Source organism: Humulus lupulus, chromosome 1 (assembly GCF_963169125.1).
Source record: "Humulus lupulus chromosome 1, drHumLupu1.1, whole genome shotgun sequence".
Lineage (NCBI taxonomy): Eukaryota > Viridiplantae > Streptophyta > Magnoliopsida > Rosales > Cannabaceae > Humulus > Humulus lupulus.
The window spans coordinates 166,667,066-166,692,077 of NC_084793.1; the positions used below are offsets into that span (position 1 = coordinate 166,667,066).

Below are 25,012 nucleotides of genomic sequence, written 5' to 3' on the forward strand. Positions count from 1 at the left end.
TGGTAGGGGCGGAGGCCTTAGTGACCACAAAAGGAAGACCCCAAACATGTCTACAATTCCAAGCCCAGACAGGAGAGCTCAGGGCATTTAGATTGGCCGCCAAGGTGACAATGAGACTTGGAGGACTTATCCGGAGTGTACCAGATGTAGGAGACGCGATCTGGGAGAATGTTTAGCGAAGGCATGATTTTATGTGGGGTGGTTGGACACCTCCGGAAAGATTTCCTGAGGGCGAAGAAGGAAGAACAAAATAAGGCAAATAGCTTGACTCCAGCTGAGTGTTCACCTTGACGCAGTTAGAGGCTGAGGATGAGGCTAGTCCCTCAGTAGTGACATGTCTGATTTCTAGTGTTGGTTCTCCTTACATTGTGTTGATTGATTCTGGTGCTACGCATTCTTTTGTGTCTAGAGGAGTGATAGATAAATTGTGTAGACCATATGATTATTGTGTTGTGGGGTTGAGACTTTATTACCTACTGAGGAATTAGTAGTCTTTAGGAGATGGATTAGATCTTTACCAGTAGAGGTAGACAGTAGAGAGAATTCAATGGACCTGATTGAGTTAGCCATGGAGGATTTCAATATGATTTTGGGTATGGACTAGTTAGCCAAGTATGAGGCAGCAATAGATTGTAAGAGATAGATGGTGACCTTTGAGCCTGAGGGTGATGATCCATTTGTATTTCTGGGTACTATGAGCGGACCTCGCATTCCAATGATATCACCATTGAGAGCTAGAGACCTATTGCGAGGTGGTTGCATAGGATTCCTAGCTAGTGCAGTAGATACCACTAAGGTTGTACCAGTTGGACCTAAAGAGACTAGATTGTTCAAGATGTATTCTCCGAAGATTTACCAGGGTTGCCACTGCACCAGGAGATTGAATTTGTTATTGAATTATCACTAGGAAGGGAATCAGTGTCCAAGGCACCGTATAGAATGGCCACAATAGAATTGAAGGAATTAAAGGTACAATTACAGAGAGCTGAATAAGCTGACTATCAAGAACAAGTATCCACTGTCGAGGATTAATGATTTATTTGACTAATTATAGGATAGGACAATGTTCTCAAAGATTGATCTTCAATCTGGTTATCACCAGTTGAGGATCAAAGATGAGGATATCCCGAAGATAGCTTTTCGCACGAAGTACGGGCATTATGAGTTTTTAGTTATGTCATTTGGATTGACTAATGCCTTGTAATTTTTTATGGATTTGATGAACAGAATGTTCAATGATTATTTTGACAGATTCGTGATTAATTTCATCAACGACATCTTGCTTTATTCTCAGCCAGAAGTAGAGCATCAACATCATCTCCAGTTGGTATTATAGAGGTTGAGGGAGCACACATTATATGCCAAGTCAAAGAATTATGAGTTTTGGTTACCCCAACTCATGGCTAGTCGAGATTTTCTTTTCCTTTACGTGAACCATTTAGCACCTGTGAACCAAAGCTTAGCAAGAAAACATAATCAAGCTCATAAGTAGTAAATCATCAAATCATAGAATCATAATTAGCATTACTAGCAGTAATAATCCTACTCGTGCATGCAATCAATCCAGATAAGTGACAATAAAGCCACACCAAGGCCCATTTCCCAATCCCCTGTATAACCAGCCTTAGAACTGACCAAGTGTACCCGACGCTTATTATTTCAGGCGTCCATAGGGCTATTCAAGCATATATCATGCTTTTTGGTTAGCTTAATCACATCGGTCAGCATTCAACACGCTATTGTCGCCCTCAACTCATAAGCCGAGCCTTTAAAACCTCGACTTATAAGTCAAGCCTTGTAAACCCTAAACTTATAAGTCGAGCATTTTCATCAAATATTGGTGACTTGATCACAAATTACTAGTTTTCTCCAAGATCTTCATCAATAAAGCTTGGCATGATATAGAAACAAGGCTTGTGAATCCCAATCTCATTCCATTGAAGTAGCTTCAAGAAATTCCAAGGAGAAGGCTAGGAATAGAGATTTTTGGACAACGAATCTACATTTGTGTCAAGCCTTGTTACTTTTGTGTTTCACATAAAATCATAGACTTGTGATTTTGTGTTTGGGGGTTGTTGTTCAAGAAAAGTCCACTCTACACTTTGTCTTTTGTGTTTATGTAATTTGTGATTATCTTCCATTAGAGTTAGATTAATTGTTGTTTGTGCTTTGAGTTGTAATACAAAACCAAGGTTGATTAAGCCTAACCCCCCTAATAATTAAAAATCTCTTTCTCTAAACCTTTGTTTAGTATCAAAGTTTGTCTATCTCTAAGGTTTTTCTACTAACCAAAGCAATAGAAGAAAGCTCATCAATCTTAGCTCTCAAGTTCATGTCTCAAGATCTAGTAAGACTAGATAGGTTTGATGGCTCAAATTTTGTAAGATGGCAAGACAAGATCAAGTTCCTCCTTGCAACTTTAAAAGTGCATTACATACCTGACAAAGATTTGAAGACATTGGAGCCTCCAAAGGATGATGATTCTCAAGATGTGATCAAAGAAAGGGAACAAAGGGAAGATGATGAACTCATTTGTACAAGAAACATACTCAATGCTTTGTTGGATCGTCTCTATGATATCTACACAAACACTACATCGACAAATGAGACATGAGAAGTTCTTGAGAAGAAGTACAAAGCCAAAGAAGAAGGTACTAAGAAATTCCTTATCACTCAATACATGGAATTTAAATTCTTTTATGGTAAACCCTTACTCCCCCAAATACATGAAATTTAAGTTAATGTTAATAAGTTGTCTACTCTTAAGATAACATTGTCGAAACCCTTCATTGTGAGAGGAATTATAGCTAAACTACCTCCATCTTGGAGAAGCTATAGAAAGAATATCCTCCATAAGAATGAAGAGATAACTTTGGAAGAGATCTTGAAGTACCTAAGGATTGAAGAGGAGTCTCATTCAAGAGACAAGTGGATGGAAGATTCCAATGTTGGGACATACAAGGCTAGCGTCATAGAGAAACCCTTTCAATGGAAATGGAATACTCACAAGAAGCCTCAATCAAAGAAGGATACTTACCTAGCCCCTAAGAAGAATGAAGGATGAAGGGCAATTCAAGGGTGTTAAAGGCCCTTGTTTTGTTTGTGGCAAGAGTGGCCACATGGCTAGAGAATGAAAGTATTATAAGCCTCATAACCATGGATCCAAGGTCAACACAACCAAAGAGGAGTTGGTTGCAACCTTGAGTGAGGTAAATGTCATTCAAGGGAAAGTGCAATGGTGGTGGTATGACACTTATGCCACCATTTATGTTACTTATGATAAAAAGATCTTCAAAACCTTTGAAGAGTCAAAGGATGGGTATGAGATCCAAATGGGGAATGAGCATAGGTCCAAGGTATTAGGCAAGGGGAATGTTGATCTTTACTTCACATCCAAAAAGAATGTTTTATTGACTAATGTGTTGTATGTTGTGGATATGAGTAAAACTCTTGTGAGTGGGCATTTTTTGAGCGAACCAAGCATCAAAGCAGTGTTTGAGTCTGACAAGCAAGGAAAACTACTTTATGGGGAAAGGGTATGTGTGTGATGGGATGATTAAATTGTGTACCAAAGACAATGATTTTGATAATAATGCAAGCTCATCTTCCTCTTATGTTCTTAGTTTTGATTCTTTTATTTTGTGGCATAATAGACTTACTCATATAGGATAGTACAAGTAAAAGAGTTACCAAAGGCTATTTAATTGTATGTAATGATGTTGAGCATGATAAGTGTGAATTATGTATTAAACCTAAGATGGTGAAGAAACGTTTTCCAAGTGTTGAAAGGAAAACTAACTTGTTATATTTAATACCTAGTGATTTATGTGAATCAAATGGAAAAATTACTAGAGGCAGACATAGGTATTTTATTGCATTTATTGATGATTATTCTAGATTCACATATGTGTACTTGCTTAAGAATCAACACGAGTAGGTTGAATTTTTGTATAGACATCTATAAATTATCTTTTTGGGTCCAAAGTGTTTCTTTGAAGTATATAAGAGTACCCAAAAAGTTTGGAGGCATTTGGAGACGTTTTGGGGCGTCATTACAGAGGCATCTGCGTTGCGTCGCCTATGGAAGGTGATGCAACGCCTGGTAGGGTCAGGGAGACAAAGCCTCAGCAGGCGACGCATAGCCTATGAGCAGGCAATGCATTGCATGGGCGGTCCGTACGGAACTATACAGTTAAGTAATTTTTGCTCCAAAATTTAATTTAAATGCTCCAATCTCTTTGGTTAAGACTAATGAGGGTTCCTATACTATTTAAAGGGATCATTTGAGTTTTTGGTGAATTGATCACTCACCTCTCTCTCTCTCTCTAGCTCTCAAGATTACTCATTTTCTTCAAGATCTTATCAAGAAAGCTTGACTTGTATGAAGATTCAAAGCTTGTAAATCTCAATTTCATTCCACTTGTAGTAGCTTCAAGCAATCTCTTAGGAGAGGCTAGAAATAGAGATTTTTGGTCAAAAAATTCCATTTTTGTCAAGCCTTTGTTACCTCCATTGAATCACATGAAATCATAGTCTTATGATTTTATGTAACTAAGGTTCTTCATCTCCAAAGGTCTATTCTATTACTTGATTGTGTTATTTTCATTGTGTTATTCCTCTATTGTAGATTAGATTGTCTTAGGTTTTGTCATTTGAATTGTAATATTCAAAGTTTGTGTATAGTCATATCCCCAACATTAACTAGAAGTGGAAATAAATACTTTATCACTTTTATAGATGATTGTCCTAGGTATACTTATGTCTATTTTCTAAAGAGTAAATATGAATCATTTAATGCATTTAGAGTATACAAGGTCGATGTTGAAAATCATTTAGATAGAAAGATAAAAGTACTTATAAATGATAGGGGTGGTGAATATTTTTCAAATGAGTTTAATATATTTTGTGAAGAGCATGATGTAATACATGAATGTACAATCTGTTATACACCTCAACAATAGTGGAAAGAAATAATAGAACTTATCTAGAAATGGTTAATGCTATGTTATTACATGCTAATTTTAATTATTCATTATGGGGTGAAGCCTTGCTATTCTCGTGTCATATTTTAAATTGTATTTCTTTGAAGAAAAATAAAATATCACCATATGAGATATGGAGATATGAAAAAGAAAGAAGCCTAATTTAGGTTATCTTAAAGTGTGGGGGTGTCTTGCTTATTGTAAGAACACATATCCTAAAAGGACCATATTGAGTCCTAGGACTATATAAGGTGTGTATTTGTGGGTTATGCCTCAAATAAAAAAAATCCTATAGACTATTAGATTTAGAATCCAATGTAATAATTGAATCTAGAGATGTAGAATTCTTTAAGAATATGTTGAATAGTGACAACAATCCTCAAAAGCCTATTATACTTAAAGGGTTTCAAGAGAAGACACCATCAAAGGTTGAAGAGCAACCCATATTGCCTAGAAGAAGCCAAAGACTCAAAAGATTGGGATCAAATGAGAAATGTTCTCAAGTGGAGATACTCTACCTAGTAGAGGGAAACCTTGAAGAAGTCACATGAAAGTTTCCTAGGGTTCTTCAAATTAAGGATGACCCAAAAACTTACTAAGAAGCTATGTCTTCAAGAGACTCCGCTTTTTGGAAGGAGGCCATAAATGAAGAAATAGATTCAATTATGTTAAACAACATTTCGGAATTTGGTGACCTTCCACAAGGTTCCAAATCAATTGGGTGCAAGTGGGTATTTCTAAAGAAATATCACACCAATGGCACCATACAAACTTTTGTATCCAAAGAGTTTAAACAAAAGAAATGAAAAAAATTACTTTGATACACATGCACCAGTAGCTAGGACTACTTCTATTAAATTGTTATTTCCCTTATCATCAATGCATAACCTTTATGTTCATCAAATGGATGTTCAAATGACATTCCTAAATGGAAATCTCAATGAGGAGGTCTATATGGAGCAACCAGAAGGTTTTCTTCTAAAAGGAAAGTAACATAATGTAACGACCCAAATTTACTAATAAGGCTTAAGGGCCTTGATTAGTGTGCCGGGAGGGTATAACTGGATTATATGTGAATTAAATGACTAAACGCATGTTATATGATTACTTGAATACCGTTGATGCATGACTATGTGTATTAGTAAGCATGTAGGCCCTGATTAGGTTAGAAGGGCATATTCGTAATTTTGGCTCGTTGAGGGCATAAATGTAAATAATTGTGAAAATTTGCTGAGACCACAATATTATGTGGATATATTTGAAATATGTGACTCGAGGCGATCCTAGTGAGCGGTTTAGTGAAAAAGTCACGGCAGGGATTTATACCCGGCTCGGGGCGAGCTTGGGGGTTCATCAAGCCTAGTTACTCGCCATGGGGTGCTCCAGTTTTATTTGTGAAGAAGAAGGACAGGACTTTGAGAATGTGTATAGACTACAGGGAATTGAACAAGTTAACCATCACGAATAAGTATCCCCTACCAAGGATTGATGACTTGTTCGATCAGTTGCAGGGTAAGACAGTGTTCTCGAAAATTGATCTTCAATCTGGTTATCACCAGCTGAGGATCAGGATGAGGACATACTGAAGACAACCTTCTGAACGAGGTATGGGCACTATGATTTTCTGGTCATGTCATTTGGTTTGACCAATGCCCCAGCAGCCTTTATGGATCTAATGAACTGAGTGTTCAAGGACTTTCTGGACCAGTTCATTATTGTTTTCATCGACGACATCTTAGTGTACTCCAGTTCAAAGGCAGAGCACGAGTTTCATATTCAACAGGTTCTGCAGAGATTGAGGGAGCATCAGCTATACGCCAAGTTTAAGAAGTGTGAATTTCGGTTACCAGAAGTGACATTCCTTGGACATATTGTGGGTGCAGATGGAATTAAGGTGGATCCATCTAAGGTGGAGGCAGTTAGGATTGGCCGAGGCCAAGGAATGCCTCGGAGGTGCAGAGTTTTCTTGGTCTAGCGGGTTACTACAGACAATTTGTGGAAGGCTTCTCGAAGATAGCGGCACCGATGACAGAATTGACACAGAAGAATTTGAAGTTTACCTGGTCAGACAAGTGTGAGAACAATTTCCAAGAGCTGAAGCGATGACTTATTACCGCACCTGTGTTGAGTCTTCCTTCGGGGGAAGGGAAGTTTGTTGTCTACTACGATGCGGCGAGGTTAGGTTTACGCTGTGTGTTGATGCAGAATGAGAAGGTCATAGCTTATGCATCATGGCAGCTGAAGGAGTATGAGCAGCGGTATCCTACCCATGATTTGGAGCTAGCAGCGGTGGTATTCGCACTGAAGGTTTGGCGACATTATCTGTGTGGGGAGAAGTGCGAGATATACACCGTTCATAAGAGCTTGAAGTACTTTTTCACACAGAAGGACCTGAACATGAGGCAGAGACGTTGGCTAGAGTTGGTGAAAGACTATGATTGTGATATTCTTTACCATCGAGGGAAAGCCAATGTAGTGGCGGATGCATGGAGCCGGAGAGGCCCAGGTCAGTTATATAGTTCCACCCAGATCTCGAGAGAGTTGGTTGATGAGATGGTCAGAGCGGGGATAGAATTGGTGGTGGGCCGGTTGGCCAATATTACTCTGCAGTCGACCCTGTTAGAGCGGATTAAAGAAGGTCAATTGGTACACACTTTGTTACAGGAGGTTAGAGAGAATGTTTTAGCGGGAATATCTAAGGACTATTCTATTTCAGAGGTTGGTGTGCTTCGGTATCAGGGACGAATTTGTGTTCCAGATGATGAGGGGATCAGATGAGAGATATTGGATGAGTCACATACGATGCCGTACTCACTTCATCTGGGTACCACGAAGATGTACTAGGATCTACGGACGTTATATTGGTGGCCCGGGATGAAGAAGGATGTGGTGGAGTACGTAGCTAGATGTTTATCCTGTCAGCAGGTGAAAGCTGAGCATCAGCAACCAGCAGGGTTGCTTCAGCCTTTGGGTATCCCCGAGTGGAAATGGGAGGATATTACAATGGATTTTGTGGGAGGTTTACCCAGAACAGTAGGGCTTCATGACTCAGTGTGGGTGATAGTGGACAGATACACCAAGTCAGCCCATTTCCTTCCAGTGAGGTCGACATATATTGTGGATCAGTATGCTGAATTGTATGTGAGGGAGATCGTATGTCTCCATGGGGTACCTAAGTCTATAGTGTCAGACTGGGATCCTATCTTTACCTCCAAGTTTTGGGGTAGTTTGGAGAAGGCTTTGGGAACTCAGCTGAAGTTTAGCACAACCTTTCATCCTCACACTGATGGACAGTCTGAGAGGACGATTCAGGTGTTAGAGGATATGCTCAGAGCGTGTGTGATCGACTTTGAGGGATCATGGAGTAAGTATCTCCCGTTGATTGAATTTTCATATAACAATAGTTACCAATCAACGATTGGAGTGGCTCCCTACGAGATGTTATATGGGAGGAAGTGTAGATCACCCATTCATTGGGATGAGATGGGTGAGAGGAAGTATTTGGGGCCAAATATGGTTCAGAGGACAAATGAAGCTATAGAGAAGATCCGAGCTAGATGCTCGCCTCACAGAGCAGACAGAAAAGCTACGCTAATCCCAAGGGTAGGGACATGGAGTTCTAGGTTGGGGACCACGTATTTCTCTGAGTTTCACCATTGCGAGGGTGAGGAGGTTTGGAAAGAAGGGCAAGCTGAGCCCTAGGTTCATCAGACCTTTTGAGATCCTAGAAAGGATCGGTTAGGTGGCTTACAGGTTAGCCTTGCCACCATTATTGTGGGAGTCCATGACGTATTCCATATCTCTATGCTCCGGAAGTACGTCTCAGATTCGACACATGTGTTAAGGTATGAAGACTTGGAGTTACAGACAGATTTAGCTTATGAGGAGCAACTGGTTCAGATTTTGGATCGGAAAGATAAAGTACTACTGAATAAGACGATTCCTCTTGTTAAAGTGCTGTGGAGGAATAGTAGGGTCGAGGAGGCGACCTGGGAGCTTGAGACAGTGATGCGGGATCAGTATCCTGAGTTATTCAGGTAAATTTCGAGGATGAAATTCTCATTAGGAGGGAATAGTTGTAACGACCCAAATTTACGAACAAGGCTTAAGGGCCTTGATTAGTGTGCCGGGAGGGCATAACATGATTTTATGTGAATTAAATGACTAAACGCATGTTATATGATTACTTGAATATCTTTGATACATTACTAAGTGTATTAGTATGCATGTAGGCCCTGATTAGGTTAGAAGAGCATATTCGTAATTTTGGCTTGTTGACGGCATAAATGTAAATAATTGTGAAAAATTGCTGAGACCACATTATTATGTGGATATATTTGTAATCTGTGACTCGAGGCAATCCTAATGAGCGGTTTAGTGAAAAAGTCACGGCAGGGATTTATACCCGGTTCGGGGCGAGCCTGGGGGTATTCCTGCGAATTGAAGAAATATATTGGAGTCTATTTTAATATTGAGGAATATAATTGGTAATTAGTTAGGAATCGGGAAGTAAGCGGTAAATGTTAGAGACATTCGAGGAATTAGCGGGAATTAGGTGTAATGACCAAAATGCCCTTAGGAGGTTTAAAAGATCAGTTTTAAATGGGAGGGAAAATTGGTCATTTGAGTTAAAAGTAGGGATAAGTATTATGCTGCTTTATGCCTTAGTGGATAGTGTAGAAAGTGTTGGAAGTCTGAAGAAAGAAAAGAAGAAGGAAAGAAAAAAAGGGAAAATAGGAGTCTATCTCTCTCCTTCTCAGTTTGAGGTCTCTTCCCCATTTCTTGAAGGAAGTTGAAGCAGTAACTAGGGGAGAGTTTAGGAAGGAGCTTGAGGCTAGGATCCCTGGTCTGGTTTGAAGAGTTAGCAACGGTTGTTCATCCATCTGAGGTAAGTTTCTAGGTTTCTCTCTTGTGTTTTTGGTTTTGGCTGAGATGGTTTTCTCTTAACTGCGTTTCTGTGGGAATTCTAGGGAATTAAGTCTAAGAATTTGAGGAGGTGAAGGCTAAGGAAGTGTGGAGGATAACCTAGGCTGAACTCATCCATCAAAGGTAAGAGAACCTAGCTCTAAGTTTTGTGATTTCTGTTGTTCTGTTGAGCTATTGAGCTTCAAACTCTGCCATGGTAATTCCCTTGTTTTGGGGTGCATGTGATTGAATTATTTGTGGTTAGGTTGATTGGGGTGAGTTGGAGATGTTTGTAGGCTTGCTTTGGGGTATGGTGGAGGTTTGGTTGAGTTTTGGAGGGTTTTGGCTCGAGGAAGTTCGAAGGGGAAAACTTGAGTGTGGTCTGGCTGTGACTAGCACTGTAGCGCTAGCTTTAGGGCGCTACAACGCTAGGCTTGGGTGTCTGGGAGCCTCATGGCTCTGTTTTTAGCACCCACTTTTTGGCGTTGTAGCGTTACCCTGTTCCCAGAAAGGGGTTTTTGGGTTATTTCTTAGGGTTTTTGCCCGGGGGTTCGGGGTTTGTTTCCTCCACCCCGTTTGGTGGAATTAGGGCTTTCTGAGGGCTCGGGATTGGTCCCGAGGCTAGGTTTTGGAATTGAAGTTTGGAGTTGGTTCTAACTTGTGACCATGACTAGGTGTGCGCTAGGGCTCAGACAGAATCGTGCTTGAGGATCAAATTGAACAAAGCTATCGAAATCTAAAGGTAAGAAAACTGCACCCGGTTATGTGTTTGTGATGGGACTAAGAGCTCCCTATATCTGTATAATATCATAGATGGTATTATGCCATGGGACATGTGTTAAACGGCCTAAGGGTGCTGTAAATAATACTTGTGCACAGGGCGCGGCTCGGCCACTGGTAGCTAAGGACAGCTTAATATTCACTGAGCTCGGTTTAAGCGGGCCGGAGTCAGTGGGATAAATAGAGGGTGCGGCCTGAGGGCGTTAACCCTGGTTATCATATGTGAATTGATTATTGATATGAAATGATGTACTTGGTATGCTGAATACTTGAATAACATGAATGTTTGGACTGTTGAGTACATGTTTATACTGTATGAGTTATCTGGTTGTTTGCTTGATGATTATGCTCTGTTATTGTGTTTTCTTGCTGGGCCTTGGCTCACGGGTGCTACGTGGTGCATGTAAAGGCAAGGGCAAGTTGGACCAGACCTGAGATGGAGAGCTTTGGGGCTGAATGTACATAGTCAGCTGATCGGCCGCCATGGCCGAGGAGTGGTACAGGAAGAGAAAAGCCTAATTGTCTGTTTTGCCTTAGAGTGGCTAGTAATTGTATTTTAATCCTGAAATTTTGTAAACTGTCTTTTAACTTTACTACTTCTGGGATCCCATGTAAAGAAAATGTTTGATTATATGAAAATGAAACTTTTGAGACCAAAATCTTTCAACCCTAGTTCAACTGTAATTTCAATAACACGTTTCTAACTAAATGACTTGACTAGCAAGTCTTGCACCATTATAAACACACAGTGTAACTGTCTTGGCTATCCAGAGCGTTACACATAAAATGTCTAGGCTTGCTAAATCATTATATGGTTTTAAAAAAACACCCAAACAATGGCATGTGAAGTTTAATGAAACCATTGTTTCGGGTGGGTTTAGATACAACGATGTGGACAAGTGCTTATATTCTAAAACTTGTGATGGCTATGCTATCTTAGTGTGTCTCTATGTTGATGATATGTTGATTTTGAGCAGTGACATGAGAGACATCATAAGAACAAAGAGGTTTCTTTCTTCTACTTTTCAAATGAAAGACCTTGGAGATGTGGATACCATTTTAGGTATCGATGTTAGAAGAAATTATAAAGGATATGCGTTAAGTCAAGCCCACTATATTGAGAAAGTAATTACCAAATTTAGTCATCTCAAAATCAAAGTGGCAAATACACCATTTGATTCAAGCCAAAACCTTGAAAAGAAAGAGGGTAGAATGGTGGCTCATTTAGAATATGCAAGTGAAATAGGTAGCCTAATGTACACCACTCTTTGTACTAGAGCGGATATTTCATATGCGGTTACTAAAATTAGTAGGTTTACTAGCAATCCAAGTATCAAGCATTGGAAGGCTATAGAGAGAGTTGTTGGATATCTTAAAAGAAACGAGGAACTTAGCCTTCATTACTTTACATTTCAAAAGATACTTGAAGGATATTCCAATACAAGTCGGATATCGGGTGTAGGAGACAATCTCTCCACCACGGGTTGGGTGTTTACACTTGGTGGGGGTACGGTGTCTTGTGGTTCGAAGAAACAAGCATATATTTCTCACACAACCATGGAAGCCAAGTTTATAGCTTAAGCAACAACCGATAAAGAGGCTGAGTGGCTTAGAGATCTTATGTTAGATATATCATTAACCGTGGTTAATGTATCGATAGTGTCTATACATTGTGATAATCAAGCGACTTTAGCTAAAGCATATAATAAAGTGTATAATGGAAAGTCTAGACATATAAGTGTAAGACATGAGTATGTGAGACAATTGATTCAAGATGGAATCATATCGATCTCATATGTTAAAACTAGTGAGAACCTAGTGGATTCGTTCACCAAACATCTTACAAGAGATTTGGTTAGTTCTACATCTAGAGGGATGAGACTAAAATTTATAGAAATATAGACTCACTAATAATGGCACCCAAATCAAATCCCGTACGTCAACATTGATTTTAGAGTTCAATGGGTAAGAACAAGTCATTGATAAGTGGATATTTTCAACACTAAAATATTGTTGAGTCCCATCTATAGATGGTTAGTGTCGGTTGCTACTTGACATTAGGATTAGCTTAAAGCTTTTAATGAAGTTCAGTTGTGTGCAACAAGCATCTCTAAAGGTGGCAAAAATGTTGTAAGAACTTCACCTATGTGACCTTAGAGGTGGTGTTGCCTCTTATGGGAGTTGAGTTTCTCCACGAAAAGTTTATGAATTGATGAACACATGGCCATTAAAAGTGTTGAGCGTGCAAAGTGGGAAAAAGAGTGATCAAGTGGAGGTGTGTGAAGTATTACAGGTTTTATGACTAGGAATATTTGGTTCGAGTTTGTCAGCAATCAAGGATTTCGATAAAGCCTTGTAATGCTTTCACCAAGGTAAATTTTGAATTGAGAGATACTTTACTCTATGCACCAATATTGTTGAGTTAGAGATTGAGGTATGTATTTAACCAAGTGGGGGAATGTTAGGATTAATTAAACACAAATCCTTAATGGGTTTACACAAGGTGGTGTAAAATCCTTAACCATTTCACATAATGAATGTGTGAAATTTGAGTTTGAGTTGTAGGCATTCATAAATTGTCTTTTTGGTTCTAAAGTGATACAATGAGGTATCTAAGAATATCAAAAAAGTTTGGGAGCAATTGGAGTTGTCTAAGGTCAATTTTGAACACTTTGACCAAAGGCTAGGCGACATGTCACCTATCCCATGCATAAAAACACGTAAAGCAATAGGAAATACTTCATCTGTTACAAGGTGATGTGTTGCCTATGACAAGTGACATGCCGCCATGCAACATATGGCATGTCGCCTATCAATGACGTGGCTAATGTGTTTTTGGCTCCAAAATTCAAAACCTAAAAGCTCTAATCTTATTGGTTAGAGTTAATGGCGTTGCCTACACTATAAAAGGGGTACATTAGAGTTGAAAAGTAACGATCACACTTCTCAATTCTCTCTCTAACCTCTCTCTCTCTAGCTCTGGACAACATTTTTTCTCTCAAGAAAATTATCAAGAATTGCTTAACTTGTATGATTTTCAAGGCTTGTTGAATCTCAATTCTCATTTCACTATTGTAGAAGCTTCAAGCAACTTGGGAAAGGCATGGAATGGATAATTTGAACAACAATTCTTGTTGTGGCAAGCTTTGTTGCAAGGATTTTGATATCTCTGAGATATCAAGTTTTGATTTCGTTTTTCAGTTTCTCATCTTCTTTTGTGTTATTACTTTTGATATTTACCATATACTTACTGTTTAGAGTTGTAAAATTATGACGGTGACTATTGACTTTCCCAAAACAAGGCGGAGTGAAAGTCAGCAACAACTAATTGGCTCAGGCGATTCTTGTTGTTGGTGTAGGTTTAGAGTAGCTAGAACCCCTATTTTTATTCTTTCTTTCTCTAATGAAGCAAAGTTCTTCTCCAGGGTTATCCTCTTGCTTTCCTATTTCATGCTCAATGAGATAGTTGCTTCTGCTATAAGGATCCTTAAAAATGGTTTCAATGTGATTGATGGCCAATCTTATTAAGCACCTCCATATGGTAGCTATAAGTCTTTCTTCACTAAGATCCTCCAATTGTGAGTAAAATCTGAGAGGCATTACTCTTTATTGTTGTTGTCCTTCTTTAGCAAAGCAAGCAAGAAACTCATTAGCAATAAGAATAATGGGAAGGTTGAGCGAGCCTTGAGAATAGCCACTTTGACTATTAAAGGATTGATCGAGTCTATAATGTCGATCCATCAGTTGAACTCAAAGCTTAAGGGTTTGAAGACCGGTGACGTAGGTGACAAGATTATTTATCAAACCTCGTAAAAATTAAGAGCTTTCTTTCTCTGTCTCTAAACTCATTTATAATCATATTTGTATTATTATCTATTTACTTCTATGCTTAAAGTAAGATAGTTGAGTTTTAAAGTTTTCGAATAAGTTTCAAAACCCAATTCACCCCTCTTGGGTGTCATTCTTGGGCTAACAACTATCAATATGGTTTCTCTTTTTTTTTTTTCTCTTTTAATCAAAATTTAGGTAATGAAAAAAAAATCTATTGAAGAATTAAATATATGTAGAGTTCTATAACATAAAAAGAATCATCCTATTTAAATGTAGCTATGCTTTTAATTTTAGCTTGATGTTTTCTACTTATGTGAACAAGTGAGAAGCCCCCAGTGTGATTGTCATCTTGACAAATTGCTAAATAAATTAGCAAAAATGAAAAAGAAAAATGTTGGAGTGTAGACAAAAAAGGAAGATAAAAGTTGAAACTACTTGAACTAACCTGCGCTGTGTTGAAAATGACATTTTCACAATCTGGAAGAATACTTATTGACTTTGGCATCAGCATGTATGATTGATTTTGAAATTCTACTGTATAATTATTTCTTATATCACTGTTTATAAGAAATGCCACACATCTTTCTTCTTCACTGAAAATATATGCCTGAAATAATTTTAAAATAATACTTTTATTCATTATCCAAAATTATATTATCTACAAATTTAAAGAGTATATGAATGCTAACCACTAAAAGGAGAAAAGACTACAGGAGAACTTTACCGATTGATTTCGGCCTAAGGAAATATTTGTCGGTGCTCCCGCTAGTAAAGTTTTAGAGCAATTTCTAATTACATCATGCAACTCCTTTAAATGACCCCACTTTGGTTGTCGTAAAAGACCTAAGTATGTTAGAAAATATTAAATTAATTCTGATTGAATTCAATATGCATCAAACATATTTATGTACCTCACTTACAAAATAGTTATTAACGAGACTAGTGCCAAGTGCCAACATGTACTTATATCTCATGTGTGTTTTCAATATATTTTTATTTATGACACAAATGCAATCATTTAAATACCATTTTTTAGATCTTCTTAATAAGAAAATATAAGAAAGAAAATACACGTTTACGTTAGTTTGTGGGCAAGGATAAATTTATGCATATCAATTATACACTAAATTTATGATAATCAATTTATATATATGAAAAAAATAAAACACAATAATATTACCGTACTCATCAAGAGGAGCTTGATCGTAATAACTTGTTATGACAAATGCAGAACTAGTTCTTCCAAAATTTGTTCCACCGTGGTACTGTATTAAAAGGAAAATTGGTCATTCTAATAATAATAAGTTAAAATGATATTAATAATTAAAAAGAAAAGTACAACAACTTGAATTACTATAAACATATGTTTGTTAATTACATAATTACATGGCTATAATAATTCTATAAACAATGTTCTCATACCATGTAATAATTGATATAGCTTCCATTTCTTGCAATAAAAAGTGTCACATGAAACGCAATATCCTCAGCTGATCTTATGTAGGTTTCCCCGCCATATATTTGGTAGCTGAAATGTAATCAAATAGTAGTATTAGAAGCTTCAAATTAAAATAATAAAAAAATCATATTGTAATAAATTACTCACTATTATAAATGTTACACAATTTTGTATAATTGCCAACGAAACATGTTATCTTTTTTAAATGCAAATTATTGGAAAGGTATAGAAAACATACAATGATGTCCAATTCTCTGTCCAAAGTGATGGCTTGTTTGGTGAATTTGGTCCTTTGAAAGTTTCTCCACATTTCATTCCATTGCATGTATTAATCTATGCATAATTAATATCAATGAAAAGTCAACTTTTAATATGCTAAACACGCTTTTAATTATACATATATATTTATATAATAATGTTTATGATATGATAGTTGTATGGAAACAAAAAACTAACCACGGGATCGGGAGCATCACTTTGCTTGCACATCACCCATGGTACACCAGTTTGAAGATCAACAGCCATTTTTGCTGCCCAACGAACATAGGATGCTCCTTGTTCATGAAATGCTGCTTCTACGTTCTCATATTCATTCTCAATCTAACAAAAATTTAATGTTGAATGTTAAGTATTTATTCAAAATATTTTATGTCAAATAATATGCTTAATAACAAATTAATACGAAAAATAAAATAAAATTGTTCATACTTGTGACAATATTATTGGACCTCCTTGAGAAGCATACAAACTCTCTGACTTCATCATGCTTACTATCATTGTTGTGAAATTTTTCATGTAAAACTGTAAATAGATACATCGTTATATAAAATTGATTTATAGTTTATAGAGAATAATATATATATTAAATAAATTAAAATATTCATAAGAATAAATCAATAACAATAAGAGATCTTATGACAAAATATGTTTAGACTTATTTTTATATAAACATATTAAAAATTACTAATATGATTAAATGAAGGAAAAGCTAATAAATCAACATGAATTAAATTTTTAAAAATATTTTTTAAATAAGAAAATACAATAATACAACTCGAAATCTTTGCAAAAGTAAAAGGATGAATGCAATTTAACTTAATTAACGTATAATTTTTGAGTTATTTTTCCTAACACATATAAACAACTAAAACTACATCTCTTTGATAAATATGTTAACCCCTGTATTTATATTTGAAATTTGAGGTTTGCAACTTGAATTTGGTCTTCGAATAAATTAAGGTTGTCTCAGCCTTTTTGAAATATGTTTACTCCATCAACATATAAGCTTGAGTATTATAAATGACTTTTATTAAATGATAATTTAGATTTTGTATTTTTCAAAATGGATCAAAATAGTACTCTGTATTCGATTTTTGTCAAAATAATTTTAAATATAAAATTAATTGTTAGGTCATCAGCGATGCACAGAGTTCAAATAAGCAGAGAAGAAAGTTGAGGAACATACAATGAGATATTATATTTAAAATTATTTTTTCCAAAATTAGGTTCATCATGATACTATTTTGATTTGTTTTGCAAATACATGATCTAAAATATTATTTAGGAAAACCCGAAGTTCCCAATCAAGTAATTTTTTAAAACGCAACAACACATTTGGTATATTCCTTTTTAATTTCAATAAAATTTTGATTATTGAAATTTTATGTGACATGTGGCGAAGTTTGTTTTTTTCAACTGCATGACCTTATAATAGAGAATTCAAACTTAAACATAAAAGACAACTTTTCATGTTACGATATTTAGTTTCTTCTTTGGATTATTGTAATAATGTTTAATTGGAATATTATATTATGCTTTATTTATTGCTCCTCCTATGTAGTTATAAGATAAAATATATTATAGAGAATGAGTGTGATTCAAAGTATAATGAGTACATCATTAATTTGTCAAAAAAAAAGATGAATCATATTAGAATGACTATTTTCATAAAGATGAGGGTAAATTAAATAATGTATTTGCATCGTGATTGTTATTCCTAAAAAATAAACATGATGACGTGACATTTTGAAGTGACACGTGGCAAGATATTTATACCAGGTAGCATCTTGATGGTCAAATATGTATCGACCAGAGAAAATGTGAGAAGTTAGAAAGCAAGTCACTGACTAGATGTTGGATTGGTTGCCTCTGGTCGGAAAGGTGCCGACTAGAAGGTTCAAAAGGGTACCAACCAGGAGGTTCAGTAGACTTTTGAAAGGAATCAACTGACTCAAAGGTTTCCTAGCAGTGTTTCAATAGTTTTAGAAGAATATACCGATCACATACATCCTCGATCAGAAGGCTCCGTAACTACTGGAAGAAGACTTCCCAAATATCCCGAAAAATAGCCTATTCTGTTGTATTTTGAATTTGGTTAATATTTTGTATTAATTTATTAATTAATCGTGGCTAAAACGTATGGTGATGTGGTCAAGCCCACGACCCATCTTGTACATTCCATGATGCTATAAATACAAGGCTCATGGTCCCATTTTGGGGTCTCTCTTTGGACCTCTTTGGGACTTGGACTTTTTCTTCATGGAGAAAACCCTCTCAAATTATTCTCTTGCTTGCACTTGAGAAACTCGGTTGGCTAAGGTTCATCTTATCTTAAGTGTTTGTTTGCATATGGACAAATACTAAGTGGATTAGTAACCAACTCTTGGAGCTAAACCACTATAAAAATCCTTGTGTCGTTTATATTTCTTCAATATTTTTTTATCATTTTTGCGTCTACTCGTCATTGGGAAAAACGATGGTCAACATTTTGGTATTTTCAATGAGAACTGAATAAAGAAGCACATCAGAGTTCTCATCCGACCAGTAATGGCACCTAAAAAGTCTGGTGTAGGTGCTACAAAAGAGACTGCTCGTCCTGAGCATCCTGCATGACCAGACCATCCTGAAGCTCCTGAGAATGAACCTAGAGTCACTATCGAGGATGTGACTCATGAGATGGAATAACTCCAGGAGGTCATGGGAGTTATCCAGGAGGAGATGGTGCAATTCAATGTCATCGTGAGTCTTTTGCTGAAGAGATTGCCAGACAAAATTCTAAGTTCGAGCAGCAGAGACAAGCCGCAACACAAGTAGCTGCCCAGTTGGCACGGGCCAATGCATTGGCCGCAACACAAGCAGCTGCCCTAACTACTCAAAATAACAATGTTGATCAACCAAAAAGCAACTAGGAAGATTAAGCTTGTAAAATCCTTTTTGACTAAACTTTAATTTAGACAAAATATTTTAATTATTTAAAGAAAAATCAATAGCATATCTCCATATTGATTTTCGGTTTTATTAGCAATATTTTCAGCTGATTTTGTAATGTGAAAAGATCTTTAAGTGTCAATATATTTGTTGCCTTATTTATCTCAAATAATCAATTTTTGGTAAAAATATATTGTGCAAATATCTTAAGATTATTTTCAGGGATTATGTCTATTCTGGAATTAAGTTGATGTCGAAAATGAACTTGGTCAAAAGAAATGACCATGTTCGTTTTTCCAGATGAGACTGATTTCGTTGCTGACTCATAAGTTTCCTTTTCTGTCGACACAAAATGCATCTGGCTGGCTGTTTTTCCTAAATTAAAGAAATTCTCAAATTGATTTCAAAGATACCTGAAAATGATGGCCTTGGACGATTTCCCTGCCTATAAATATCTTGCCAAGGCCTTTGGAATTTTCATCTCTTCCATTTTGAATATTTGTAAACATTACGTTATTTTGAAGAGTGTGATTATTTGTAGAGATTAAGTTTGTTTACCTTAATCTTTGTGAGATTGCTGAGTGTACTTGTGGATGTCTATCTAGTCCATCGTAATCAGATAGTGTCTATTTTGAACGTATTCATAAGGATCTTCGGGAGAGGATTCTATCTAAGTCTCACTTCGGGAGGAAGTGTGCACTCGCTATTCTTTGAAGGGAGTTCAAGAGAATCAATGTTTCATCAAACCAGATTCATAGAGAAGAGTACAACAAGATTGTGGTAATAGTTTAAGAGGGAGTCTTACATTGTTTAAGTCAATGCTTTTGTACACTTTGTTTCTTTACTAATTGGTTTATTCTCTGGGCGTGGCCCCAAGGATTAGGTTATCCGAAAAGGTTTCTGAACCTTGTAAAAATTCATTGTGTTCTTTAATTTTTGCACTGTCTATTTATTGTGTTTAGATCTGTCGTGACAAGTTCAGATTCTGTTCTGACAGATCTGCTATCTGTGTAAACAATTAATTACCATTCCGCATTTTAATTAATTCATGGTTTAATTAATTTGGTAATTACTAAAAACGGAATTTCAAAGCTCATTAATTGGAGCTGATTACAATTATTCCTTTATTAATGAGGGTTGTTATTTCCTAAATGAATACATTCTACATTTACTAAGCTCGTGGGTCCTAGTGTATCTCGTGTGGGCTCGGTATGAAAAGTCTCATCCCATTGCTTTATTGGGGAAAATGCCCCTGACAGTTTTAGGGTGGTAGCTGCACGTTTTCTCATGTCAGGCAGCGTTGTGAGACATCCTCTTTGCCACTTGTACGAGATTGACAACATAATTTCTGTGGCAATTGGGTGTCGGAAAGTTGTCTGTGGTCCATAACACCTCTATGCTTGACACTTGACAATTGTTTTTCTACTTCAGAGAAGGGTTCTTGCATGCTTGGAGGAATCGATCACAACATGAAGGTCTATTGGAGCATTACTCTTTGACTAAGGTCCTCGGGACGTAATGCCCTTTGAGGGTACACTCATCCCATGGTCGTAAATGATGATGAGCTCCCGCAGAGCTGTAACGACCCCAAATTCGGTATTAAGGCTTAGGGCCTGGGATAGTGTGCCTGGAGGGCATAAAGGAATTCTGTGTGTGTCTTTAATGAGTTTTATGCATGATTATGATTTAATGCACGTTATATGATTATGTGATTAATTGTGATGCATGACTATGTGAATTAGTATGCATGTAGACCTGATTCAGCATATTTGTAATTTGGCCATGTTGGGCATGACTATGTCGATACCTGTGATCTATGACTCGAGACGATCCTAGAATGAGCGGGTTAGCGGAAAGTCAAAGCGGGAACCTGTACCAGGCTTGGGTTAAGCCTGGGGAGTTTAATTGAGAATCTGGGAATATATTTGATGATTAATCTGGTATTGGGTAGCGAGCGGGAATTATTAGGAACACTTGAGGAATTAGTGGGAATTTGGGTAATATGACTAAAATGTCCCTTTATGGACATAAAGGTTTAGAATTAGTAAGGGAGGGCATTTTGGTCATTAGGCTTGTAAGAGATAAAATAAAGAAGGTCTTTATACTTAGTGGATTTTGTAGAGAAAACCATAGGCTGAAAAGAAAGAAAGAAGGAAGAGAAGGAAGAGAGGAAAACTGAAGAGTTTGGCTTTGAAGATTCGGTTTGTGGCTCTCCCAACCATTTCCCTTGATTTTTTCTTGAGGTTAAGCTCAGTGGGAAGCTAGGGTTAGCTGAGCATCAAGGATCCTAAGCTAGGCTTGAGGATTGGCAAGGGATTAGCAAGATCAAATCTGAGATTTGAGGTAAGTTCTTGAGGTTTTCGGTTTTAGGGTTTTGCTTGTTTTGAACTGTGTTTTTGAGCTAAATGGATGGGGTTTTTGGGGAAAACAGGTCAAGGTTGTGAAGGTGCAAGCCAAGGAGGTCTAGGGTTCAGTTCAAGGTCGAAATTCCACCCACGGTATGATCTCTAAGACCCTATCCTTGTTGTTTGAGTGATTTTGTGGTTTTTGGGTTCATTGGGTTAGATTTTGAATTGTGGGTTGCTTGAGCTTGGGATTGAGTTCATGGGGTGCTTGGGATGAGTGTGTGGTGTGTATAAGTTTGTTTTTGGGCTTGAGAAAGAGTTGGACAAGTTTGGGGTCGAAATGGGGGAAGAAAATCGCAAGATGCGATTTTTGGTTTTGGTCTGCTGCAACTAGCGCTACAGCGCTAGGCAGGGGGCGCTGTAGCGCTAGCCCTGTTCTGGTGAGGGTGGTTCTGCTTGTAGTGCTACAGTGCCCTCTTTTGAGCGCTGTAGCGCTGCACTGTTCACAGAGGGGATTTTTGGGCTTTTGTGAAGGGATTTTGACCTAGGGTTCGGGGCTTGATTCCGCCACTTTGTTTTGGGGATCTAGGACTTCCCGGGGGCTCGGGATTAGTCCCGAGGCTAGGTTTCGGACTTGAGGATTGGTGATGACTTTGACTTGTGGATTTTGCTTAGGTAAGCGCTAGGGCTCGGGTAAGATCGTGCTCAAGGAGTCAGGTTGATCAAGGCTACTGAATCTAAAGGTAAGAAAACCGTAACACCCGAGATTAGGGCATGGCCCCACTGTGTGATTGCAGGGCATGGCCCCAGATTGTATTATGTGCAAATGTTTAACCTTAAATGAATCATGATGTGTGTGAATGATTATTTCGAATGTACTATATGTGTGATTATGATGAAATGAACGGCAAGGGCCGAGTGCGGCCGAAAGTAACACACAGCACATGGGATGCTTACATTCAGGGTGGGACCCAAGGGATACATGAGTTATCCTCGTGGTGAGAACCGAAACCCCAGGCTTTGGTAAGGCCTCTGGGGCGGCATGGCCGTGCTTGTTTATATTGGTGGTTTTCCTATTTATCAGTGAATTATGCCAGCTATATGAATTGCATATGTTATGTATTATTTGGGTTTTCTTGCTGGGCTTCGGCTTACGGGTGCTCCGTGTGGCAGGTAGAAGCAAAGAGTCAGTCAACCGGCCATGAGTATGGAGAGCGTGGGGGCGGCGCGTACATGTTCGGCCTGCCCGACTGCTTTGGTTGGGGGCATTTCGTATATGGCTGTATTAAATGATTCTTTTGATAACTGATCAAGTGTAAATCTATTTTTGAGTTGTAAATATTTTGTAAACCTCAGTTTGGGATCCCAGATGTTTCACATTTAACGTTTTCAATGAAACTAATCATTTTTGAAGAGTACAGCCTTAAACTCTGATTTATTCACACTTTTGGTTTTAGAAACCACTTAGAGTCAGTCAAAAGCACGATTTTTATTTTAAACTCACTTAGTAACGGCTCTAAGGTAGTAGGGCGTTACAAGAGCCTTAAACAGATTTCGTGGAGCCTTAAACACTCGTAATTTATGCCACGTGTCAATGGTGAAAACACGGACAACAATTATATATACTGTGTTCAAGTCACATTGAATACATTTGTACCTTGGCCTAAGGAGTTAACTTTCACAAATCAAGTATAAAATAATGTCTTAGTTTATCATTATGTACATTATCTTCATATTTATTTTGTGTAGGGTCTTTTGGGGAAAAAGAAAAGCCCTTCAACAAACCAGCAAGTCGAAGTGAAAAAAATAAGTCTACACCAAGCCTGCACATGTCATCAATTGTGCCGTTTCGTTCCAAAGTCTCAACGACAAGTTGGAGCATTTGATGAAGATACCATGAGTTTCATGTAATTAAATTTTTAATTCAAGGTTAAAGAATTCTCTAGTGTTAAAGGACTAAATAAAGTTTCAAATTCCCATGGACTTAAGATTTTTAGTAGGAAAAATGTCAATATTCATCAATGTAATATCTAGTTTGATTTTTTTTATTTAATTAAATATTACGACGACTTATATTATAAATTAAGTATGATGATTAAAATAATAAAAGGAAATATTATTTCAATAATAATTAATTATGATTAATAGATTGCTTAGATAGAGTCTTTGGAGACTTTAATATAAAAATGAATGTATAAGAAATATTTATTTTTATAAGCATGTGATTAAGTTATGAATTATCTCTAAGGCCTAGAATAATTATAGAAATTATTGGCTATCTTACAATTAATTTATGAGGACATTGGTCTATGATTATATATGTTAAAAATACACATTAAAATCATATAAATACTTTGGACTATGATTTTATGAGTTAGAGATACACATTAATCATATAATTGTTTTTTTTTGGACTATGGTGTATGGTGTGTACCGAAATATTGTACCTATTATGGAAATTAGACTATAGTTTTAAGTTGGATTTTATAAAATAGTCTAATGACCCATTATAAGTGATAATGGGTAGTTATTTGAGGATTATTGAAAGTGAATAAGAGTGTAAATGTCTCAAGAGTGCATTTTGCACATAAAATGCCAGGGAATGGCCTATAGAGTTCCTAGCCCTAGTATTGGAGGGAATTCATTTATTTTCTTTCTTTTTTAGATAGATGTGTGGTTACCAAGTATTATAAGCTACCAAGGGGAAATTTACCACATCATTTTATGCTAAGAAGTTTTGAAATATAGAGTAAGGGGGGAGAGAATAAAAGAGAGGAAATGAGAGGGAAAAAAGAGAAAGTTTTGTGCTCTCTAGAGTTTCGACTGGGCTAGGTCAGCACAAGGGGAAGGATTTTGATCATCTTCTCTTGTTAATTATGGCATAGAATGGTGTACTAAAGATCCATCATGCATGTGTAGAAGTTTGAAAGCTACAAGGAGAGGAACACCATAGAGTTTCGGCCTAGGCTTAGATCTTCACAAAGGTAAGTTTTCAATTTAATTCCCTTGAAGCTTTGATCATTGTTTGTTTCTTAGAGACCCTTGGTTTCAAATGTAGAATTTGGAAAAACAATGCTTGGAGGGAGGCTTCGTCCTTCGTCCATTGGAGGTGAATTGGAATTCTTGAGTTTCTTTTCTATTTTGATGATTAAGGATGTTAAGTATTAGTTTTAAACATGTATATGTTCATGAAAGTATGATCTAAGGTTCATTGGGAGTATATCTAGAGGATGATAGTGGTAGTTACCACTTCGGGGTGGCAGTTACAATTTTTATGGAGCAACTCGCTGACATTTATGGTGAGTGGTTGGAGGTGGTGTTGTGATTTGAGCGAATTTGGGGTGCAAGCACCTCGAATGTGTTGCATGTGAGCATGTAAACTTGCATTAGGTGAGACATCGACCCTCGAGGCCATGGTGTGTGCGTCAAGTGCTAGAGAAAACCACCTCATGGTGGTCATGGTGGTGGTGATGTTGATGAGAAGTCGGTGGTAATGGTGGGGA

The 25,012-nt window shown here is 37.2% G+C and overlaps 1 protein-coding gene across 2 annotated transcripts in view; it reads right to left on the minus strand.

Moving 5' to 3' along the window:
• LOC133800123 (beta-galactosidase 6) overlaps positions 1 to 25,012 on the minus strand; it is an 86,840-nt gene that overhangs the window by 28,206 nt on the left and 33,622 nt on the right. The window contains exons 5-11 of one of the 2 annotated variants that reach the window (XM_062238091.1): positions 16,666 to 16,758; positions 16,414 to 16,557; positions 16,196 to 16,290; positions 15,921 to 16,026; positions 15,679 to 15,763; positions 15,223 to 15,341; positions 14,944 to 15,105 (exon numbers count right to left, since the gene is read on the minus strand). In XM_062238091.1, coding sequence (XP_062094075.1) covers positions 14,944 to 15,105; positions 15,223 to 15,341; positions 15,679 to 15,763; positions 15,921 to 16,026; positions 16,196 to 16,290; positions 16,414 to 16,557; positions 16,666 to 16,758 — 804 coding nt within the window. The remainder of the gene's footprint in view (positions 1 to 14,943; positions 15,106 to 15,222; positions 15,342 to 15,678; positions 15,764 to 15,920; positions 16,027 to 16,195; positions 16,291 to 16,413; positions 16,558 to 16,665; positions 16,759 to 25,012) is intronic. The other variant, XM_062238094.1, reaches the window with a different exon arrangement.